This window comes from Dromaius novaehollandiae, chromosome 19 (assembly GCF_036370855.1).
Source record: "Dromaius novaehollandiae isolate bDroNov1 chromosome 19, bDroNov1.hap1, whole genome shotgun sequence".
Classification (NCBI taxonomy): domain Eukaryota; kingdom Metazoa; phylum Chordata; class Aves; order Casuariiformes; family Dromaiidae; genus Dromaius; species Dromaius novaehollandiae.
In genome coordinates, this window is record NC_088116.1 from 3,103,030 (window position 1) to 3,124,875 (window position 21,846).

The 21,846-nt window shown below is 40.0% G+C and overlaps 1 protein-coding gene across 1 annotated transcript; it reads left to right on the forward strand.

Moving 5' to 3' along the window:
• The first annotated feature begins 1,886 nt into the window (after positions 1–1,886).
• On the forward strand, positions 1,887–20,535 carry CA4 (carbonic anhydrase 4). The gene is made up of 8 exons (XM_026106340.2): positions 1,887–2,055; positions 12,635–12,682; positions 13,455–13,625; positions 15,704–15,858; positions 16,576–16,668; positions 16,944–17,007; positions 17,481–17,644; positions 18,765–20,535. The coding sequence occupies exons 1-8, from the start codon at positions 1,998–2,000 to the stop codon at positions 18,951–18,953; spliced, it is 942 nt and encodes a 313-aa protein (XP_025962125.1). The 5' UTR covers positions 1,887–1,997; the 3' UTR covers positions 18,954–20,535.
• The last annotated feature ends 1,311 nt before the right edge of the window (positions 20,536–21,846 follow it).

Below are 21,846 nucleotides of genomic sequence, written 5' to 3' on the forward strand. Positions count from 1 at the left end.
CTAGGTGCAAAGATGTCACTGAGAGTTGGTACCTAAGCATCTGTCAGGTAACTTTTTATTTAACTAAAAAATGGACATCACATGATGTCTGTCCTGCCTATTTGGATTACAAACTTCATAAGGAAAAGAAATGTCTTATACTGTGTCTTGCATGCAGTATCTAGCACAAATAGAGCCTATTAGTTTGTTCGCATGACTACAATGCAAATTACCATCACTTTAATAATGACAGGTTGGGAGGCTTTCAAAAGGACAAAAAAGAAAAGAATGAATCCTGAATTTGAAGGTGAAAATTTCTAACCCTGAGATATTTCAGTCCTAAACAGAGCATTTCTAGCAGGCTTTTAGCTTTCAGAGAACAAAATACAAGTAGAGTGAGAAAATTTTAAGGAGCTTTGTCTCACCCCCCACTGAAGACCATCCCTTGAAAAGGAAACAAAACAAAACAAAACAAAAACCCAAGAATAAATGTCTCATGCATACCCTTGCAGGCTGACACCACCTGATACCAACACATTCACTCCCCAAGTTTCTCTCTACGTGCTCAGGGTACACCTTGCAGAGATAGCTCCGCAGAGACTGCCAAACCAGGAAGTTCAAAAATGCAACAAAATCCCTTATTGTTTTTGTCCCTGCAGCAACTATTCAGCTTCGCACCATGTGCTAGGTAAATTATTGTCTTTTCATATTTTAATCTATCTAATCCAGGATGGAAAAACACTACCCAACAAATCATCTTTGTGAGAATGTTATTTATAGCCATCCTTTTTATGAATAAAGGGCCTCGTCATAAGTCAGCTGTCAGATTTCCCATTGTTATTGCTAGTCCTGATCCCGTATGTCCCTACTGCAGGCAGCAAAATGGCTATCTGGAGCTCTTCACCTGGACGCCTAGTACATGCAAGAAGCTGGTACATCCAAGAAGCGCTTCCTTGGCTCCTTTTTTTTTTTTTAATTCAGCGCTCTGCAGTGGCAAAGCTTGCAGGATGCCTGAGCTTGGCACAAGCAGCCAGCGTCAGCCAGCCCGCTGCCTCTGCACCTCTGACAGAAGAGAAGGTCGAGCATCCTGCTGTCCTCCTTGAGCCCAAACCACAATGTGGGCTGCACCCCTGGGCAGAGAGGCACTGGGCAGAGGGGGAGAACAAACTGCACTCCCACTTTAATTTTCCTCCTCAGCTGGATCAAAATCCAGCCCCAAATAAAAAGCAGAAAATGTATGTATAGCTAAGACTATAGACCAAAAAGTAGCAGTGCTGCTTTTCTGCACACACCTTTGTTTGTGGAACATAAAGCCCGATTGTCACCAAATCGGGCACAAGGAGTTAAAGTGCTCAGATAGGAAAGCAAAGGGGACAGGAAAAAAAAAATCTCTATCTTATACTACAGTATCGGAATCAGGAAAGTTAAGAAAACGGATTATCAAAAAAAGGTGTGCTCTCAGTTAATTCACTAAATGCAAAGTTGAATATGATTGAAGTGCCAGGAATGCCACTCAAACTATTCCTGTTACTGCATACAGAAATCCCATTTTTCAGTCTCACAAATCTTCTCCAAGTCTGAGTAGCAATTTGGAGTGAGTGAGTGAGTGTGTTTAAACAAAGCACCGACCTTAATGCACACATTCACAGGTAATATGAAATTCATGTGGGCTGTCAGAGAAAACGCTACCAGTAAACAAAAATGTAGCATTTTGGTAATAGGTTAACATAAGCCTAGTTTGTAAAGTATCAATTATTCACTGCAGGACCTCGTTCAGTGCTAAAAAAAAATCTTATTCCTCTTGGCATTCGTTTTGGGGAAATGAATAAATTTAGGCAAATCAGGAGTAGGGTACATCTGGAGAAATTACAAAGGGGAGGAGTTCACCTTCCTGGCTATGGCTTTCAGGTCTGTCCAGGGCTACTTACTCCAGTATAAAACTCAGAGCAGAAATATGATCACATACTAAGGAGTCTAATCAATTCTGGTTTCAACACTGAGCCTATTTAAAATAGATAATGGAATTGCTGTTCCTTGTCCTGCTCTCTCTGCACATTCTCAAGACTGAGGCACTAGGTAAGTCCTTGCCTGTTCTTCCTAACCTCATGTAACAAGGTTACTCTTATTTATGATTTTTGAGTGCCAGTGCATACAGTGCAATCTCTCCAATTCTTCTATATGACAAATGGAGAATATGTTTTATTTATTTCTCTCTGTCTTATATCATTTGTGGAAAATTATTGAATGTAGGCTTCTTTCATAAATGTATGAGGGTTTGTGGGTTTTTTTTTTTCCCCCTGCACCTTTAGAGATTCTAGTTCCTTTCCTCCTCCAGGAAAGATTGCTGGGGTGTCCTTGATCTCTATGATTATATATATAAATTCAAAAAGCATGCAAAACAATTTCTTTGTCTATGAAGTTCTTAAAACTTCAAATAGCTTGTTTTATTTTTCTACTTATATTGCTTTGCCCTTTATGATATAGGATGAAATTCCTATGCTTGCCAACTGAGAGAAAGAACAACGTGTCTTTTGCTGCATTAGCCCAGCAGACCCATCTATTTTTGCATTCTGTACATAAGTGCACTATGCACTTATGATGACTAGATTAAATAGTGATCTATAATCAGTATTGAAAAATGCAGAAGATCTTTTTATGCTTCTATTAGATCAGAAACACTATAACATTGAATAAATATCCTTTTCTATGTAAATATCAGCAGGCAGTTTCAAAATTAAAAATAAATACTGCAGTCCTTAAGTAGCTATGAAGGGTCTATTGTTTGTACTAAAATAGAATAGACTGCATTAAGAAAAAAAAAAGAGATACAATATTATCTGATGTATCAGAGGAAAGCACTGCACCAAGAGCCTATTAAAGGGACAAGGTTTTAAAGCAGATCAAGATTCACTTGCCAAACTTAAAGTAACAGAGGTCTAAGGTGCCCACAAAGTGCCTTAAGGAGCACAACAGGAGCACGGGGAGAATGGGGGCATCTCCCACATTTTATTTCTCTGTTCTTAATTAGTTCTCCATATCCATGAGTCAGTAACTTGCCTTTTCCAGATCCATACCTTACAGTTCAAATGCTCTTCCACCTCTTTAGTCTGTGTTTTACAGGTATTCTGTCTCCTAAGGTTTCTCACATGTAGTACGTGAACACAGAAACACAGGGAACCTTTGCTCTTCCAAAGTCTATGGCAACTGTTGCTTGCTAGACATAAATTGATCACCAACTAATTAAACTCTGCTAAATTTACTGCTCTATTACAGGATCTTAGAAGATCGTTTAGAAAACCTATATAGGGTTTATTAGCTTAGCATTAATAATTAGCGCTTCAACAGAAGAAAGTAATACAAGGAAAGCATCTATTATTTTTTGTTGTCCCCCCCCCCCTTTTTTTTTTTGGCAGTCATGTTCATTTCTACTTTCTTCCCTGAGTGCAGAGGCAAACAACATTTTGCTGAGTTAAAGACTAGATGATTCAGGAAACCTCAACTTTTGAGAATCAGCCCAAATTATTTTTTTATGTTATATTTGGAAGGTTTCTACAAAAACAAAAGGAAGTCTTCCTTGACCTTCCTCTGTATCTTACTGCTTTTTAGAACTTGAGTGATATCTACTAATCAACTCATTTAACATAGCTTCACTAGGGCTGATTTTGTACTCTGGGTAGCTCCATCACACTTAAATAGTCAATGTGAATTACTTCTAATCTTTCAAGTTGCTTTCAGCATTGACCTGGCTTAATATAATATCTTTTTTTTTTTTTAATTAATAGTCCTTACAGGGCTTAATAAAGAAAGCAAGCTTCATTATCTGTATTCTACAGATGGGGAAACTGAGGCACGCAGATGTAACAACCCACTCAGAGATCAACCAGCTGGCTAGAGCCAGGAAGAGAAGCTATTTGTCTTGAATCCCTGTCCATCATCTCATTCACTCACCTTATGGGTCTCAGGACAGCATATTCCATTAATAGCAGTAGTGATGTTCCTCAGAAGGTATGCTTGGCTCCTTCTAGAGATCAATAACCTTCAGGTACAGCTATCAGAAAGGCAGAAGCAAGACAAAATGCGGATATGTCTGGGAAGCTCCAACAAGAATATTCCAAACCTTTTGAGAAAGAGTTTATGTTAATGGTAAATTCAGTGTAGAGCCATCCAGAGTACAACAGCTGTAGAAGACAGTGCTGTGCTTCCATCTAGAAGTTTTATAGTGAGGTTACAACAAGCACCAAGCGTTTCTGAAAAATAATTTTCTTTTAAGGGGAATGGAGGAAACCCTGGTATGTTTTAGCCTTTTTCTTTATCACAGACCAGGACTCAACCATGAGAAGACATTCTCCCACAGTCCATGCTCTGGTGCTCCAAAAGACTGATACATAATAGAATATGATTCCTTTTGTTTTCTATATTTCTACCTATGTACTTTCAACTTTCACAAACATAAAATTTACTTGACTACGCTGGTACTAACATTGTCAGCATTAATTCTCGGTCTCATGTTTCCTCAGGGCCATTAAAATACAGCGTATACCCAATATCTCTATGAACAGCACAAAAAGAGATTCCAGAGGAAAAGGAAACAGGCACTAAAATGCTTTAACTTCTATTTACAGCTCTAATAGCATAGTCTGCATACATACTTACAGTAGTATTCCAAATCCATTTTAAAGTTGGCAAAACCAGAATGACCTTACTAAGGTGCACGCTGGGATGAAAAGTTGCATCTTTAGATTTTTAACAAAGGAATTATAAGGCATTATAAGACCTAAAATACTCAGTAAACGCAGTAGCCCAGCGCTGCTTTAGGAGAGAAAAAAAATTTGAACTGTCCTCTCGTCACCCACCTAATCCAGCTCGTGATTAAATACAACTACTGATAAGATATCACTGACATTATCTCAAGGTAGTTACCTTGATTATCACAGTGCAGACAGACTTTTGATCTCAAATTATGATCATTAGGCAGGATACCTTGCTTAGGGCGTCCTTCCCTTTCTGTCTGGTAATCATTCAGGCTGGCAAAGTAGTTTTAAAGCCTTATCTGAGTCAGCCTATGATCATCCATACATACCTATTTTGGCTTACACTCGGAGGAGGGCTTATGGATGAGAGAGAAGGATGGACACAGACTGCTTGACCAGGATGCCTGAGGATGCAGATCCTGTCATCACAGAGCACATTCGCGTCTTTCACAGCTTATGATAAAGGCACAAACATATAAGGCACTGTAACAAGTTCATTCTCATTTTCTCTTTGACACCAAAATTCAGTGAACAACAAAAAAGCACTTGTGGCAGAGCAACAGACAAGGCAGTGGAGACAGAGTGGCTATTTATCTTCAGTTGGTCATAATAGCCTATTTCTGTGCATTTTTGAGGGGTGAGGAGGTGAAAGAAGCCCAGCAGGCAAAGAAACAACATTGTGTGTTAATGGAAGACTCCTGACAGACAGCTGCAGACAGTGTTAGAGCCATATATGGAATCAACTTTGAAATGGTTTTAACTTTTTATATTTCCGTAGCCAGACAGACATGGCATCCAGATACATCTGCATTGCACAAATAGATAAATTTGTGTCAGCAGAGGAATGCCTTGATACTCTTCACATGAGTCTGGGTGACGTTACTCAAGAGCACGTGCTGTGCTCTGCAGTCACACCTTGCGGTAACCTCCGGGTGCTGCATTGCCTTGTCCTGTTTTAGCACCAGGCCATACCCGGGTGACAAATGACATTACTTCAGCTTACAGATTATCTCCTTTCTCCTACAGCAAAAGGTATCAGCATAAGAATTAGAATATCCTTTATGTGCTGCATAAGGACATGTTATGCACTGTGACACTTAAGAAAACTGGAGTCATGGCTGCTCATAGCTTCCAATGCTTGGAAACTGGAGGCAGAAAAGCATTTTCAGAGAAAGGCACTGCTGTGAAACACCTTCCTCTTTGCTGTACAAATAACCAGCACAAACCTTTGGGTCTTGAAGGCATGCTGCAAGGGTCAATTCCTCGGCTAGCTGGCTCCAGGCGCGCAGGCTTTTCTCCCCTGCCCATGGCATTGCAGGAGATGCTTTGTCAGTCAGGGCCACAACATATCCAATGGCTTGTGCTTACATTCTCTTTCACATTTCTAGGCATGAGATCAGACATAAAAGACTGGAGAAAGGAGGGTAAAAAATTTTTGGTTGAATTAATTCTGAAAGATAACCAAAAAAAAGGGATTTCTCAGATTTTTGTTTGACACTGCCTCTGTTGTAAAAAAAGCAAAGCAAATTACTCCACAGAAGCAAGTCACCTTTGCCCTGGATACCCATTTCTTGTTCGAAGCCAGTTTCCTCCTTTGATACAGCAGATTTATCGTGACAATTATGGCAGAGGCTACAACAGTATCACAGGTCACAGCTGAAAACATTTTCCTCACTCTCCGACACAAAGGAAGAAGTCTGCAAATGTTTATAGAGCAAATGCGGAATCCTCCCAGTCTCTTTAGAGATCGGATTCTTCCTTTAGCTCATACCACATTACAGGCTCCGACCTCACTGTGCACGTGGCTTATGTACACATCTGCAAATTACAGTGGCAGTGCTTGGATCAGATGTCAATCCTTGTAACGCTTCACTATGGTAGCAAACTTTATGTTCAAGGACAATTCTCTCTAATGGACTGGAACGCACATCCATGCAGATGTACTGCACTGTGAAAAACAGAATTTCCCAGTAAATGACAATAGGAGAGATGGATGATCATTAATGTTTGTTTTTCCATGGTTAGAGATGCACAGATCTACAACTAAACATTTGGAACTGATTCTGCCTGTCAAAGTGGTCGATCAGGATTTCCTGGGGGTGTATAATACTTAAAAATATATATATAAGTAGACAGAGATACAGAAAGACAGATTTATATTCCACTTGCTGTTAAGTTGCTTAGTCTTTTGTACTAAAGAAAATAAGTTTTGCAAAGCAATTTAGAAACAGAACTAGCCCAATACAAACCAAAATGAAGACTACACTGCATGCACAACTTGCGTTTAGGCTTTTCCTGGAAAGGCAACCTTCCTTCCAGTGCAATGCCAGGGCTTGCTGCAGGTTTACTGGCTGGATTAGAGTCAGGTGGATGATAGAGCAGAAGTGGGAACGATAACATTCAGGGCAGCCCGAGCTTGCCGAAAAGTGGCAGTGCGGCATGAGCACTGTCAGTCGTGTGTCTCAGCAGACAATGACTTGTCAGAGGGGACACAGCTGACACGGGATGACAGCAGAGACCTACTGGGGCAAACAAAGGAGTCAGTCAGTGAATGAGAGTGAAGGGATTTTAGCTAAAGAGCAACAGAGGATATTCTTACTGTCTCAATACTTTGGGCCGTTGGTGGCATAAAGATCATTCACACTTCAAGAGATTAAATATATTTAATAAAACCAGCTAACACTCAACATATGAAATTTAGAGATACCCGGACATGCAGAAGGACAAATGCTGCTTTAGTAATGGACAAATTTAAAGGGCAACACTCAAACAGCCTGACCCAGGCCTGCCTTGCTGCCTTGAGGGGCTTCCAAATCACTGTTTGGGAGGTCCAAGTAAGGCAGTAAGTGAGGAACAAATAGGACAAAGTAGATTTGGGAACTTATATGGAATTCAGGCAATCTGACCATGGTCCAAAGAGCTTAAGGGTCTTTTCCGAGATCACACAATAGCACGCTGGCGACCTGCTAAGAGCTGGCTTCAAGCCAGAAGCACTGTCCTCTACGGAGCCACGTCAGTGAACAGAAGAGGGAGTTCTCAGCTGAAGGAATTTTTCCCTCAAGTTTCCAAGCTGGGCTTGATAGCTAAAACAATTGAAAACATTTACAATAAAATGAAAACAATACGTAATTGTATTGTTTTCTTGCTATTCTGGCGCCAAGAAACAGCTTTGGTCAGGAAACGAGTTGTAAGTTTGACAAGGAAGAAACAGAGATAAGTGGTAGGCCTGCTTACTTGCCAAGAGAGACTCCCTAAATTTAACTGTCTTGAACTTTGTGAAGGAAGAGGAGGCCTTCTGCTCAGTTCAGCGCTAGTCTAAATTAAAACACTGTGAAGTCAAGGTGACACCTATTATATGATGCATTGTGACTTAAGTCAGGAATCCATAATACAATGCAAGAGTAGGATATGGTTGATAAGATAGTAATTTTAAGTCCAGATGCCCTCATATGTATACTGAATTATATTACTTCCAAGGGTGACAACAATGCAAGTATCTCTATTTCGTGCCAATAAGGCAAGCAGCTTTTTGATATCTAGTACCTAATACTGTCCTGAGCAAAGTGTGGGTGCTCATGGCTTAACTCACTTGTGCCAGCAAGCTAGTAAAAACCATGGGAGTAAGCTATGAAGCCCTCCAGGGCAGCTGGTATTACAACAATAGTTTGAGCACTTCAACTACAGGAAAAAAAAAAAAAAAACTACTGCATTTTTCTGGGCAGAAGCAGTGGAGAACGCAACATCCTTGAAAAGCAAGGGCTGGATAGAAATTGTGAGTGGGACTTGGCAATCCATGAGAGCTCTGCTCTGTCACTGTGTGACTTTTAAATCCTCGTGTATTTCATACAGAAAGAGCTTTCTCTCTCACCTCACCTCCAAAAGTGCAATAAGCAACAAGAATTAGAAAATTATTTAGGCTAAATCTGAGTAAGACAATACATAAAGTAAGCATAGTCGAGCAGTTACGGAAGATGCCAAGACAGCAGCTCTGAGAGAAGAGTTCTGCCTTTCTCACCAACGGCAGCAAACCCAGGAGCCCTGGGGCAGTAACGGCCCCGTCCTGGCAGCTCTCTGGGGCAGGCATCTGTGCCCCGCTGGAAGGAGAGGAGGGAAGACAGGACCCCTCTGCCGCCTCATCACCACCGCCTCATGTTGCTTCTCTTCTGCTGCGCTCTATGCTCAAATTGCCTCCAGAAGGAAGCAAGAAGGCATCTGGGAATTTGTCATGGTGGAGGAGATGATCCTGAGTCTGTCCTTCAGTTGCAACCATTATACACTAAACAACAAGAAAGTGGCAGAGCTGAGCCTGGAGCGAAAGAAAAGCAGGGTCTGAGGGACACCAGACAGGCTCTGCCAGGTGCTGCCAGTCCCGTGAAGAAGGGAGCTTCAGAGGAAGAGGGGAAAGACTTTGACATGAAATGGTGGAAAGGTGAAGGGCAGGGTGTCATGAGATGGGACAAAGTAAGGATGGATAAAGCAAGAAAAGGAATTACAGATTATGGAAGAACTATTTGAATACTGTAAACACCATGGAGGGAAAGGGATTGTTTAGGGTGGTTCAATGGTATTTCTAGGAGTGATGGGATGCAGATAAGCAAGTGGAAAATGTAAGCTATTAAACAGGAAACATTTCCTGACAGTGAAGTCTAATAGACTGTGTAAAAGTCTCCTAAGGGAAGCGGCAGGAGCCACTGAGACAATTAAAACGAGACTAGACAACATACCCTAGGGTATAATCATGCCTCAGACCACAGACAACTGACTGGCTAAGACAAGTATCAGTTGTTTCTTTCCTACTTGGTTCAGGAATTAAGTCCGGGGCGGGGCGGGGGGGGGGGGGGTTTAAATGCAAGGTCTGTATACACAGGGAAGAATCACGCCTAAGTCAAATATTATTCAGATGTAAATTTTGCTGGCAGGTGACACAGGGTTTTGGTGGTTTTGGTTTTTCTTGAGCAGTACCTACACAAAACATCCTGTTCTCTAAAGTTACATTACCAAAAAAAAAAAAAAACCCAAAACTTATTCACAATAATCATTAATTCATTGTTTGCTCAGCCATTCTACAATGTTTAATTAGCTCATTGTTCAAGGTTTAACAGCTTTAAGGACCTTTTTTTCTTAAGAATTGCTGAGTTTATATCCTGTTCTACTGTGCTGATACTATCCAACTTCCTAAACCACAACTGTGATAACTACTTGATAGAAAGCCACTAATTATTTATTAGTTTGTAGATATTAGAAGTTTTTCAAAAAGCCTGCAACAATTAGATGCTAATTATTGGACCTAAGTTGCATTCAACAGGAGCAGAGCAGAATCCTCATAAGTCTTGGATATAAAGCAACAGTACTCACCAAAGGGCTGGGTTTTTTTTCCTCTTCAGCTTTTCTCCCCAGCATCTGGATGTGCAGGCCAAAAGATTTTTTTACTGTTCTCCTTTGTCCATCTGCTAAGATTGGATTGAAACCCACACGTTTATTTGCTAGAGCCTACCAGACATCTATCAGTTGGTAAGGAGATGTGGTCACTTTGTTTGAAAAGGGTTGGTCTAGAACTCAGCAATGAAAGGCTCCATAACCCACTCCTACTTCCCCCTTCTGATACGGACACACTGGATCAGGATCCCTAACAGTACAGTTTGGTGGTATTTGTCTTTCCTCAGCGTTTCCCATGCTCTGCATTGGTTGCCTTGGTTCTTTGGTCATGGTCTAAAAGCTCCACAGCCTGACACCTGATGAACAAATGCACTTGCTGCATTTACCCTTAATTGTGACTCATACTGACTGTGAAATTTGATTTGCACTGCAGCAATGCTTTGATGTCTAAGGCATGATCATGCACCCATTGTCCAAGGCACTATGCAAACCCAGAAGAGCAGAGCTTGTTCCAAGTATGTGACAATAGACAGGCCAGAACACCTCCGACAGCCTTCCTTTCTCACCTGCCAGCTTTCCTCTCAGGTCCATCTCACACCCAGTAGCTCTCACGCTGCATATAAGCCAAGTCCATCAAGCATTTGTGCCTGCCGTACAGCATTTTTTTCCTCTGGTGGTTCATGCCCATATAACTTGCAAAGGAAGCTCCCTCCAACCCATGGCAATTTTTAAAGTATATGCTGACAACTGGGTTACAGCAGATGCCAAAAATACTTCTTCAGTTATTCACTCATGCAAACACTGACACATGTTAAAGATAAATCAAGCACTGTGGAGATCAGCTTACCGAGTATTTGCTAGACGTTTATTGATTAACATGTTGATAAAGGCGCTTGGTGCCATTCTGCCCTTGGTACTTCCATTCTGGTGTTTTGGAGTGGAGAGGACAAACCACTTATCACTGCGGGATGTCCAGCCACCACTGAATGCACACGGTCCTGAACGAAACACAACCACCAGTTTTAGAAATTGCAGGTTCTAAAGCTAAGTTTTGTATATGTTTAGTAGGGAGTCAAAAATAAATTTTTCTCAAACATCAATATTTTGAGAGACAATACAAAATATTAGTGGAACAACAATGTAGAAATCACTTCAGTTTTTACAACAAGGATGTACAATGTTCACTTTTCTTCACAATACTACTAAATATTTGCTGAACTAGAAAGTGAGTCAACTTTATTTATAGTTTCCAGCATAAATTAAAATTTGGTGAGGAACAGAGATGAGCTAAAACACTACCATTTTTTTCAAAAAGATTAAATTCATTACCACATGTTCATCCAAACCTCCCCCCTTTGTTATTCTAGTTAGCCACATTTTATATCAAGGTTCTGTTCAAGATTTTTTCTAAATACGTAATAGATGATATTGCTGTGTTACAAGTATGAAGATTAGGTGTTAAAATCAGTTATGAACCCTTCAGCAGAAGTGTTATAAAAGGTCACAAATTACAGTAATTAAGTAATAAGTAATCTTATGACATGTAGGACTCCATAATAGTCTCTAAAAATTGATTAGCCATTTATTAAAATGCCTAAACCTAGACAAACAAACTATAATATTGATCATGATTATATTTTCAATAAGTTACCATGCCCAAAGGCTTCGTATTCTTATTGATCACTAGTTAAACAGGGCAAAAGAACTATTCATTGTTAAACTCTGTTTAAACTTTATTACTGTCATAAAACTATCCTTGAAATATGCTGCTATAAGCAAAATAGTCCTTGCTTTCCTGCACGAATGAACACATAGTTAAATTGAGTCAGCTCTCTTCCTCTGAATTTCACATTTCCTCTCACACTGAAAAAGCAAGATTACGACATTCTAATGAAAAATTCTCCACCTCTCTGTGTGGCGTCTCAGCTGAATTAGAATGAGGATTCCTCATGTCTTATGGAAAACAAAATTTATCATTTCTTAAAATTCCTTATTGCACCATATGATCTGTAGTGGTTCCTGTAACCAGATGAGATAAGACTTTTTGTGTAAGTGAATTTCCAAAGAAATTAAAGAATGGCAAGTACAGAACTGATAAAAGGAAATATCCTTTAACACTTCACATGTTTAGGGTGTGGAACTCTTGCCTCAAGAAGTTGCTGAAGCCAAGGGTTTAAAAATAAATTATTTAGAATTGTCGTGTCCCCCCCCACCCTGCCCCCAGTTGTAGTATTTCATGCTAGACAGTTTTGGAGAGGAATATTAGCAGGTATAAACTGATTTATTAAAGACTAGGAGGAGCTCTAAAGAGAAGACGGAGCTGCCTACTGCAGGGTAGAAATGATTAGAAATGATTGCATGCTCTATACTGCTGGGAAATCTTTAGCAACAAGCTCTCTTTACAACTGAAGAACTTGCTTCTTACCAGCCACCATTGCTTACATATTAGAGCAATCTGTACAGTTTCTCTTTCATCTAATGTCATATGTCTGATCTGTTACATTCTGTTTGTTTGTTTGCATGTGGAGGCCACTGGTGCTATCAGTCACAGAAGCACGAACTGCCAAACTGTGAAGGTACTGCTGAACAATTTATTTCTGATTGCTTCAGTGTTTGGACTCCTGCTTTCCAGATTGCCTCTTTGTAAAAATAATGCAAAAATTCACACAACTTAATTTTTAACACTGCATGACCATGCTATATATAAACACAAGTGAGAAACAGGATACCTGAAGAAGGGGATAAAGATATTTTGAAGATGCCAACATTTTTTCCTTAGCTATTCATTTTATTTCGATCAAGACTGATACTACAAGTATAAAAACAACTTAAAATGTGCTCTAGAGGTAATTATCTCGGCAAGTTGGATACAGTCAGCTATTTAAATTCTAATGAAGAGAGTTAAGAAAAACCTTTATATTCTACCTATGGCTGCACCTCTGTTTTACTTCCCCAGGAGCAGCAACTTGGCCCGTTCCCTTGCTCCTGGCTATGTCCAGCCTAGCCACCCCTGAAGTCCACTGTGCTGGATTCAGGCTTTTCTCTCCCAGCACCACCTTTCTTTTTTGCTACAGCCAGCCAGTCCTGGCAATAGTTTACTTTCTATTTTACAGCTATTTGCATGTGCATCTTTTCCTATTAAACTTAACAGAACGTTCTTGAAGCACATTAATATTAAAAAAAAAAAAAGGCATGCCAAGAAATTTCCTTTACTTAATGCCACCATACAAAGACCTTTCCTTCAAAGATGTCTCCAATTTCTAAAGCAAGAACAAATTGACAGGGTGTTTTGGCTCTATAAAGGATTCATAATCTACAGTAAAAAATACATTTTTCTCCCTTAAATAGATCCTCGAAAATGGTATTTAATAAACAACACTTGCAAAGGAAACAAACAGTCACCTATCAATATTGTCACCAAAAATGTCATTTACGACCGCAGCCTGAAGCCACTGAATTTTGAAGGATACAATGTCAAGGGGTCTTCAAAATGGAACCTAGAAAATAATGGACATACAGGTGGGTACTGTCAAAAGCGTTGCTGTGGGGTTTACTTGTGGAAATTACCTAATTCTTGGGTCCCAGACTTGTTCGTTGAGCTTCCCAGCAGGAACTGGTTCTGGCATGTGCGGAAGCGGAGCTCTAGATGTCTAGGAAAGCTCTACACCAGATAGCAGCCTCTGGGCTGCCATGGCACAAGCACATGAGGGCTCAGGGCAATGCTTCTGGCAGGGGTGTATCAGGTCTGCTGAGCGTTCCTATACTTTTCATTGCTGAGCTTGCACTTCCTTCACTGAGTCTGGGAAGCAGTATCAGTAATGATGCTATGCTAAATTAGTTTAACTTCAAAAAGATTAGTTGTGATTTTTTTTTAATTAACCATCAGTATTCTAAAAATGTTAGATGTGCTGTTGTGACTGCCAGATCCCTAAAATGGGAAGTTGCAAGCATCAAATATTTTCCTAAATTAAAATGTAAAGATAGGTAGGTGGACAGGTAGGTAGATTTTTACAGATGGAGAGAATAATATGATTCTCATTTAAAACATCAGTATTATGTACATATTTTGATTTTTCGCTAATATACAAGGTTAATGACTTTCTAGTTACAGAAAGATGTTCTAGAAGCTCCATATTACAGTTGCTGCACACAGAAATATCTTTTATGTGAAAATTAATATTCATGAAGATTGGTCAGATCTCTCATCTTCCCCAGACATGCGAAAGGCTTAGGGTTTTTGTCTGGGTTTTTCAAATGTCTTTCTTCTGAGGGCAACCAACTCCTGTGGTACAATGAGAACAATGCTGGAACTGTTATTGTCATATTACAGCAGCAACTAGAAGCTCTCCAGGAGATTAGAATAGCATTGTATTAGGTGATGTGCAGACAGTAAAGGTCAGTGTCCCAAAGGTCTTACAATCTAAATACATAATGCCAACAAAGATACATTACTAATCCATTTTTCAGATTAGAAAAACCATAAAAAAGCAAAGTAATTAAATGACTCACACAAGCTCCTCATTCATCTGGAATTTGGAACTAAAATGAAATCTCCGGGGCTTCAATCCAGGGCTTAAAACAATCTTTTCAATGAAAAAAAAATTCTGCTTAAAGATCTTAATTATTCCATTTTTTTTAAAAAATCCCAAATGCCTCAAACACAGGAAGTGAACATGTTATAACTAGAAAATATGTTCTTTAAGAAGATTCTGTTTTGCTGTTAACAATCAATCAAGCATCACATTAATAGATATAACTACTTAACCCTTAGCCTTAAGTAGCAGCACTATTCTAAATTAAAACAACCAGATTCAGAGTTTGAACTAAATAATAGTGTCTTTAAACCCTGCACAAAATAAATAACTATTACAGTGCACACAATAGGAGATTAAAATGATGCTTAAAACCAAATAACCTGTGATCAAGTTTACTTTCAAGACTACATTCATGTGCTTTGGTAGTGGGTGTTCTCCTAGAGGAAAGATGCAGGAATGCCAGATCTTCCGTCTGGTGCAGCAGCTCTGACTCCGGGCGCTGTAAGGCAACAAATGCTCCTGAGCATTCTCAGCACAGTCAAAGAAAGACCGCCTATTAACCTCTTTTCTTCAAAATGTAGCTGATGATGCTACAAAAGATGAACAAAGGGGTATCATAAAAGCCTATTAACTCCTCCAAAACAAGCCATACAAGTACTCTGCCCTTTTCCACCTTTTTACTGAAGGAAACAAATATCATCAAATGCACTTTACAGCTCCAGCCCAGGTCAAGCAAGCGAGGCCATGAGTCACTCGAGCTTGCCGAGCAAATCCAGGGTCCAAACAGGAACGGCAGGACTCTCCCAGCACCCTGCCATAGGCAAAGGATACATATTGCTGCAAAGTAGGCCAGCAGATTTCTCATCTCAAATTTATCTCAACAAGCATTTTGTGAGAGTTCAGCTTCTGCAGGACTGAACTGCTGGAATACCTGGCATGAAAAGCCGAGCCACAACTTTGGAATAAATTTGAATCTAAAGAACATGCATTTCTCTAGTCTCCAATAATATTAATATACAATTTAAATATATATATTTTTAACTACCTATTTGTTTTCTCCAGTTAAAGCAACATTTAGCACATCCCCTAAAATTGGAGGCGGAGGTCTGAGAAGAAAATACAAAGCCATCGAACTTCATTTCCACTGGGGAGTCGAAGACATCCACTACCTACCTGGGTCAGAGCACAGCATTGATGGGGAAAAAGCAGCTATGGAGGTAGGTGGATGGATGGTGCCTGTGGGGTACAGCTGGCAGCAAGCAACGCTGGCTTTTTATGATACTACTGCATGAAAACCACTGGCCAGTTCCCATTTGAAACTGCAGTAGTGGAAATAAGGAACTGCAGATACGTTGCTTGCTGATCAGGTCAGATGGAAAAAAAACCTTATGAGTATTGCATAACAAAGGCACAGGAGATGCAAAAAAAATCTGGGCTTGTTTAGCTTTTTGGGTGGAGAAATATTTCAAAGTCTGTACAGTCTGATTACCCTCTCATGCTGCTTATTCAAACACTTCTGGGGTTGCAACCATAAAGTGAGTATGCAATTGGCGGGGGGGGGGTGTGGGAAGGTCTCTTCAAGGCAAGGCAGGTTCACTGGTGCTCCAAGCCATGAAGTAAAAAGCTGTTAGATTGTAGAGGCTGAAAATTGAGGGTAGCAGCAATACACAGAGCACTTCAATTTTACTTACGTTATGGGGAGATGTATGGAATGAGGCTGCTCTTGATGAAGGAAGTTTCAAATTATAGTCCATTTATTTCACAGTTCTTGTCTCAGGTCGTGGACCCTAAGCTGTTTTTTCCTGGCCTGAGAGCAAAAAAAGCAGCCCTGGTTCCACCCCAGCATAGGCACAGAGCAGCAGCCAGGCTATATTTGTATCAACTAACTGTACAGAAAAGGAACACATAATTGGCCTTGAACTGTTGTGTTACAGCTTCATATTGTCCACATAAGAGAAGATCTTTCAGATATAACAGAAGCAAAGAAAAATGAGGACGGTGTGGCTGTGTTAGCATTCTTTATAGAGGTAGGTAGCCAGATTTTTAATTGCTGTCTCAAACCTGTATCTGCCAGGAATTTGGCTCAGGATTGGACTGTGTCTGTGTTACAATAGTCCAAGACTTAAACCTCCCTGATTTCTACAAGTGTGCAGTCCCAGCACTTAGTTACTTAACACATTTTTATATTCTGCTTGCTGTTTTCTATTAGCTTTGTGGTTTGTTTCTGTTTTATTCACTATTAATTTAAAGTAACCAGTTTTTGGGAAATGCATGTTTTGGAATCAAAATATTTCCATTTCAGGTTGGAGACGAAAATAAAAAATATGCAACTCTAATAAATGAATTAGACAATGTTAAATACAAAGGTAAGACATTTGGATTGCTCAAAGAGCAACATATATTTATTTTGAGCACATATGCTGCAAGGTAGTTCAATTTTAGTTAAGATTGTTACTTGAGACTTGGAGCCCAAGGATAAAGATTAGTTCAAGTACTCAGAGCCTCACAAGCAGGAGAAAAATCTAGCTTTCCAAATTTGCCGATAAAGAAAGCCCTAAGCACCAAAATGAGTATTTCTGCTTTTGCAGGAGGAAACAAAGTGAGAAAAAAAAATGCAGATTTTTAGCACAAGAAGTGTGCATAATTTGTGCTCTGTGGGCTCCTCAAACTAGCAATCAGTAATTTCTCAGGCAATGCACCATGGCTGCTGCAGCCCAGGGAAGCATGCCTGGGGCTGAGACTTTGGGTAGCCTTTAGCAGCAGCTGCATGTGAAGACAAGCATGAACAATCCTGCTGACTGCACCTGTTAAAAGCCATGTTTCTGCACTGTTTTCCCAGGGAAAACAGGACAGATGAACCCTTTGCCACTGGACTCTCTTATCCCACGTGAAGAAGATCTGACAAGATACTACCGGTATACAGGGTCCCTCACCACCCCGGACTGCCACGAGAATGTCATCTGGACCGTGTTTGAGAAGCCAGTGGAGCTCAGTCTTGCTCAGGTACCTTGCAGAGGGATATCCCAAAAGGTTGGCTTATGGTTATCTTGCCCCTCTGACTGCCCGTTCACTCCCATGATTTAATACAGACTTGTTTGCTTCTCCACTGCTCTGTCGCATTCAGCCTAATCACAAAAACATTCAAACTGACACTGCCTGGACAAACATACTTTTCGCAACGTGTGCCTGACTTCAGTCTAAGCCTATATGTAGTCACGAGTGCCAGTTTTGACAACATCACTTTATAGCCCTATCACATCTTCTCTCAAAAAACAGCAGGAAAGGGGGGATGACAAGGTGAAAAGAAAGCCAAACCAAACCACAGGTAAATGTGCAGTTCAGTATTTCATCCATCCACTATTCTGCTATAGCCATCTGCTCGCCCCCGAATTCCACTGCTTTTCTCCTGCTCTGGTACTAGAACAGAATTCTTAAAAATCGAAAGTTGGGTCTATCAGCTTTAGGCAACCCATTTTTGTCCTACAAAGATGACCAGGACACTGAGCCATGACTGCCTATAAAATGCAAAGCGTTCTACAGAGAGCACATGATAAAGAATTGAGGTGTCGTGGAGTGGAGTCTTGGTAATACTACCCACTAGCACAGTCTAGGTGAGAGCCAGCATCTGCATTTTTGTTCCTTATTTGCAGTATACTCATTCAATTTAGTCACAGGGCAGTGCCATGTACCACTGAGCATAGCAAAGCGCACAAGGCAGTGAGCTGCTGCCTGCTCTGGGCCAGCTTCTTGCTGCAAGAAGTCAGAAAGAAGTCAGAAATACGGATCTAGGAAAGAGAAGAGGCACATGGATCCTAGCCCCTGGCTTTGTGTCACTGTGATGTGACACACAAGGGCAGGACTAAATGCATTAGGATGGCTGGTGTAACCAGGTCCTTGAGTGGGACAAAAAGCCTGTGACTCACACAGAAAGGAAGTCTAAACGACTTCTGAGGCTAAAGGAAGGCATCTGTTGTTGACCTCTGGCAGTAGCCTCCATCACAAAGTTTCCTGCAACGTTTAACGCACAACAATGCCACAGAGTGAGACACGGCAGATTAAAAATATCACAATTTCCAATGTTTCATGGAAAAAGAATGTAACACTATTTTCTAAATGTCTGCAGGTTTCTCAGTTCTCAGTGGTTCTCTTTGGTGGCAAGAACTCAACACGCATGATTGAAAATTTCCGGCCTGTTCAGCTTCTGAATGACCGAAGCGTGTACTGGTCTGGTACCAGCCCCCTGCTGCCTCCTGCTAAGGTTTTAATGTTGGTCCCAATCCTGACATATGTCTTGAGTTCTCTCTTTCAATGAAGATTTCTCACCTCATTCAAGATTCTGGGGTTTTTAGAGGGTATTTTTGTTTGTTTGGGTTGTTTTTTGTATCAAGTATTCTCTCTAACTGCCAACTCACGAATTATATCTGAACACAGAATTAAACCTTTTTCTTCTCCAGACACTAACCACTAAAAATTTTTGAAGGGCTTCTGTTGCTGCTCTTATGTAAAATGAAACCCATTGCACTAAATTACAAGAATCATAAGGAGCTGTAAGATGAAAGTATGAAGATTTTAATTAAAAAAAATACTTACAGAAACATTAAAATGGATTATCTGGAATCCTGTAGTTCTAATGCAACCTTGGAAGAACGCTTAACAAGCTATGCAGAGGACCTTTAGGAGGAATTTGTTCTGGAGTGTCTATGAAGGGTCTTGCTTGTTATAAGTTTACATTCAGCACTGCAGATCAGGAACACTGAACTGTCTGGAGTAATTCACATCACCCCTACATTTGCCAGCATGAAGGTACAATACCGAGTAAACAAATGCTCACACAGAAATGAGCAACATCTGGGTCTTCCTATCTAGTGAAGGATATGCAACAAATTTCATCTGTACGCATACAATTTTTTTCCTTTCCTCCTTCAATATATCTAAATTAATTTGTAGATAAGAATATTGGATTCCTTACAGGTTATCTACTGATTCTGGATTTCAGGTCAATAGGTTCTGCTACTGAGACTATTTATTCAGCCTAGTACAGCTTCCTGCTCTGGGATGTCCACAGCTGATACGATGTGCTAGAGAGAAAAAGGGAAGCTCAACCACATGTACTAATTGCACATCTGTGGAAATTCCCTCTCTTTGGAGGATTGCCTTTGAAGCATGAGACTTTGATGATCCTATATAATTTTGATTTGCGTAATAAAATGGGACAGCTCAAGAAATGGCTCTTCCCAGTATCACATCTTAGAAGCTTTTAAATTTCAGTTTAGATATATGTGAACGTTTCCATCTGTTGCTTTTATTTTTTTAATCATAACATGCCTGTAAAATATTCACATATGGTTAAGATCTATATTTTTTTTCCAGGAAGATTGTAATTTGAACTGATTTCTTCAGACCTTATCCAATTACTTACAGGAAAGCTCAATATATTGAGAAATGGGATTTCCATATATTATTCCAGTTCTCCCTCTGAAGACAAACATAGCTGGCTGTTTCCTTCAGCTAATGCCATATAACTTGCTGCTGCTTTATTAAGAATTTTAGATTTTGGCCATGCCAAAAATAGAATTTTCTACTAGCAAAATTATACTTTTTTTCCTTAGGACAACATTTGCAGAGTTAGCTCTGCATGACAGCTACATGGTCATTTCCGGGAAAATCACGTAAGCATTACTAAACACAGCTCACCAAAGGAGAAAAAGCAGGATGAAAAATTATTTTCATATATAACAATCAATAATATAAGCTTAAAAAACATGTGGGAAAGCAAATTCACCTTTTTATATTTAGAGGAATAGTTAGGACATTAACTGTACTTTTAGATAATTAAAAAACTTTTGAGAAGCAAACATAAATGAAAGATTAAAGCTGAACAGACACCTACTATATTTTCATTGCCTTGAGTTTTTATTTCTCTTGTTCTTCCTGAAGAAGAGCCACACAGCAAGCATTAAGAAAAGGAAGGTGACATTTTTTCCAGTTTCTTCACAAAGTTTCTCATTGGGTTTGCTTTTTCTCGGGATGGGTGGAGGCTCTGGAGGGAGTTACACTTCGTTTGGACATTACGGTATCAACGGGCTTCTGGATCTTTTGTTTCATGTGCGTTGCCACAGTGTGATCTGCACACAGAGAACTGCTTGAAATACAGCGCTATTTCATACAATGGGGAAAATAGTACCATTGATTTAGCCAGGATAGCTTTATCTCAGTACAAACACTCAGCTGTTCAGCTAGCCGGGAATTACCTATGCATCCCTCTGCAGAGCGTCTCTATACCATCTTTTTTCCATTACCTATTTCCATATTTCCCTCACCTCCCTTAATATCCCATAGGCAGAGAAAGCATTGAGAAATTAAGAAGAAAGAGGCTTTGTTTTAAGGCTGTTTTACAAGATGTGATAAACGGATGTATTCTGACAGGCTCACATTTTACTGCTCTTTCAAGATTTACGAGCAACATCATAAATGGCACAATCGCATACAGAAGTCTCACAAAACTGTGAGCTCGCATTTCTGAGCATGGCAGCACGAGTGCTCCTCCAGATGCCACCACTGAGGACACGGCCTGTTTCATTAACCAAGACCCTGGCACCTTTGGAGAGCACGTATCAGAGCTAGCCATCCCTCTTCACGCAGATTATTTAATGAATTCATGATATGATTCTCATTTCATCGGCAGCTCTCTTAAGGGTGATCAAAGCAAATAAAGAACAAAAAATCTGGGTCAGTTGCCATTTATTGCTAGTCACTCCCTGGGCAACTTTTCACTATGCTGGGCCTCAGTTTACTCCATGGATAGAAGAAGCATTTACAGAAATTAATTACTATGGGGAGGATCTTATTCCCTCTGAAAATTTTTCAAATATGGCTAAGAGGGGAAAAAAAACAAAAAAATCTGCTGAAAACTTGATTAGTATAGCTCTCTAAGCACTCTGCTGCACATACCTCAGCATGAATAAGCTCTAAATAGACATGTATGACTGATTTTGCCTGAGTGACGCTGAATTTTATGCCAATTTTATGAGAAAAGTGAAATGCAGGGCTGCTTCTTCTTCTTCTTTTTTTTTTTTTTTAATGATATAACTGCAATTCTTTCTCCAAAGAATTAAAAACAAAAAGCAAAATACAACCTCTAGGTACCTGCAGCAGTTCTCTGCAGCTGTGGAACATGAAAATACTGTAGCATTCCTCTTGAAAGA

What these genes read in the sequence shown, in the direction of transcription:
- CA4 (XM_026106340.2), top strand. Translation starts at nt 1,998, where the DNA reads ATGGAATTGCTGTTCCTTGTCCTGCTCTCTCTGCACATTCTCAAGACT. An exon ending in AGAAAATAATGGACATACAG is followed by an intron (nt 13,626 to 15,703) that starts GTGGGTACTGTC and finishes TGTTTTCTCCAG; the next exon opens with TTAAAGCAACATTTAGCACA. An exon ending in AGACAATGTTAAATACAAAG is followed by an intron (nt 17,008 to 17,480) that starts GTAAGACATTTG and finishes CTGTTTTCCCAG; the next exon opens with GGAAAACAGGACAGATGAAC.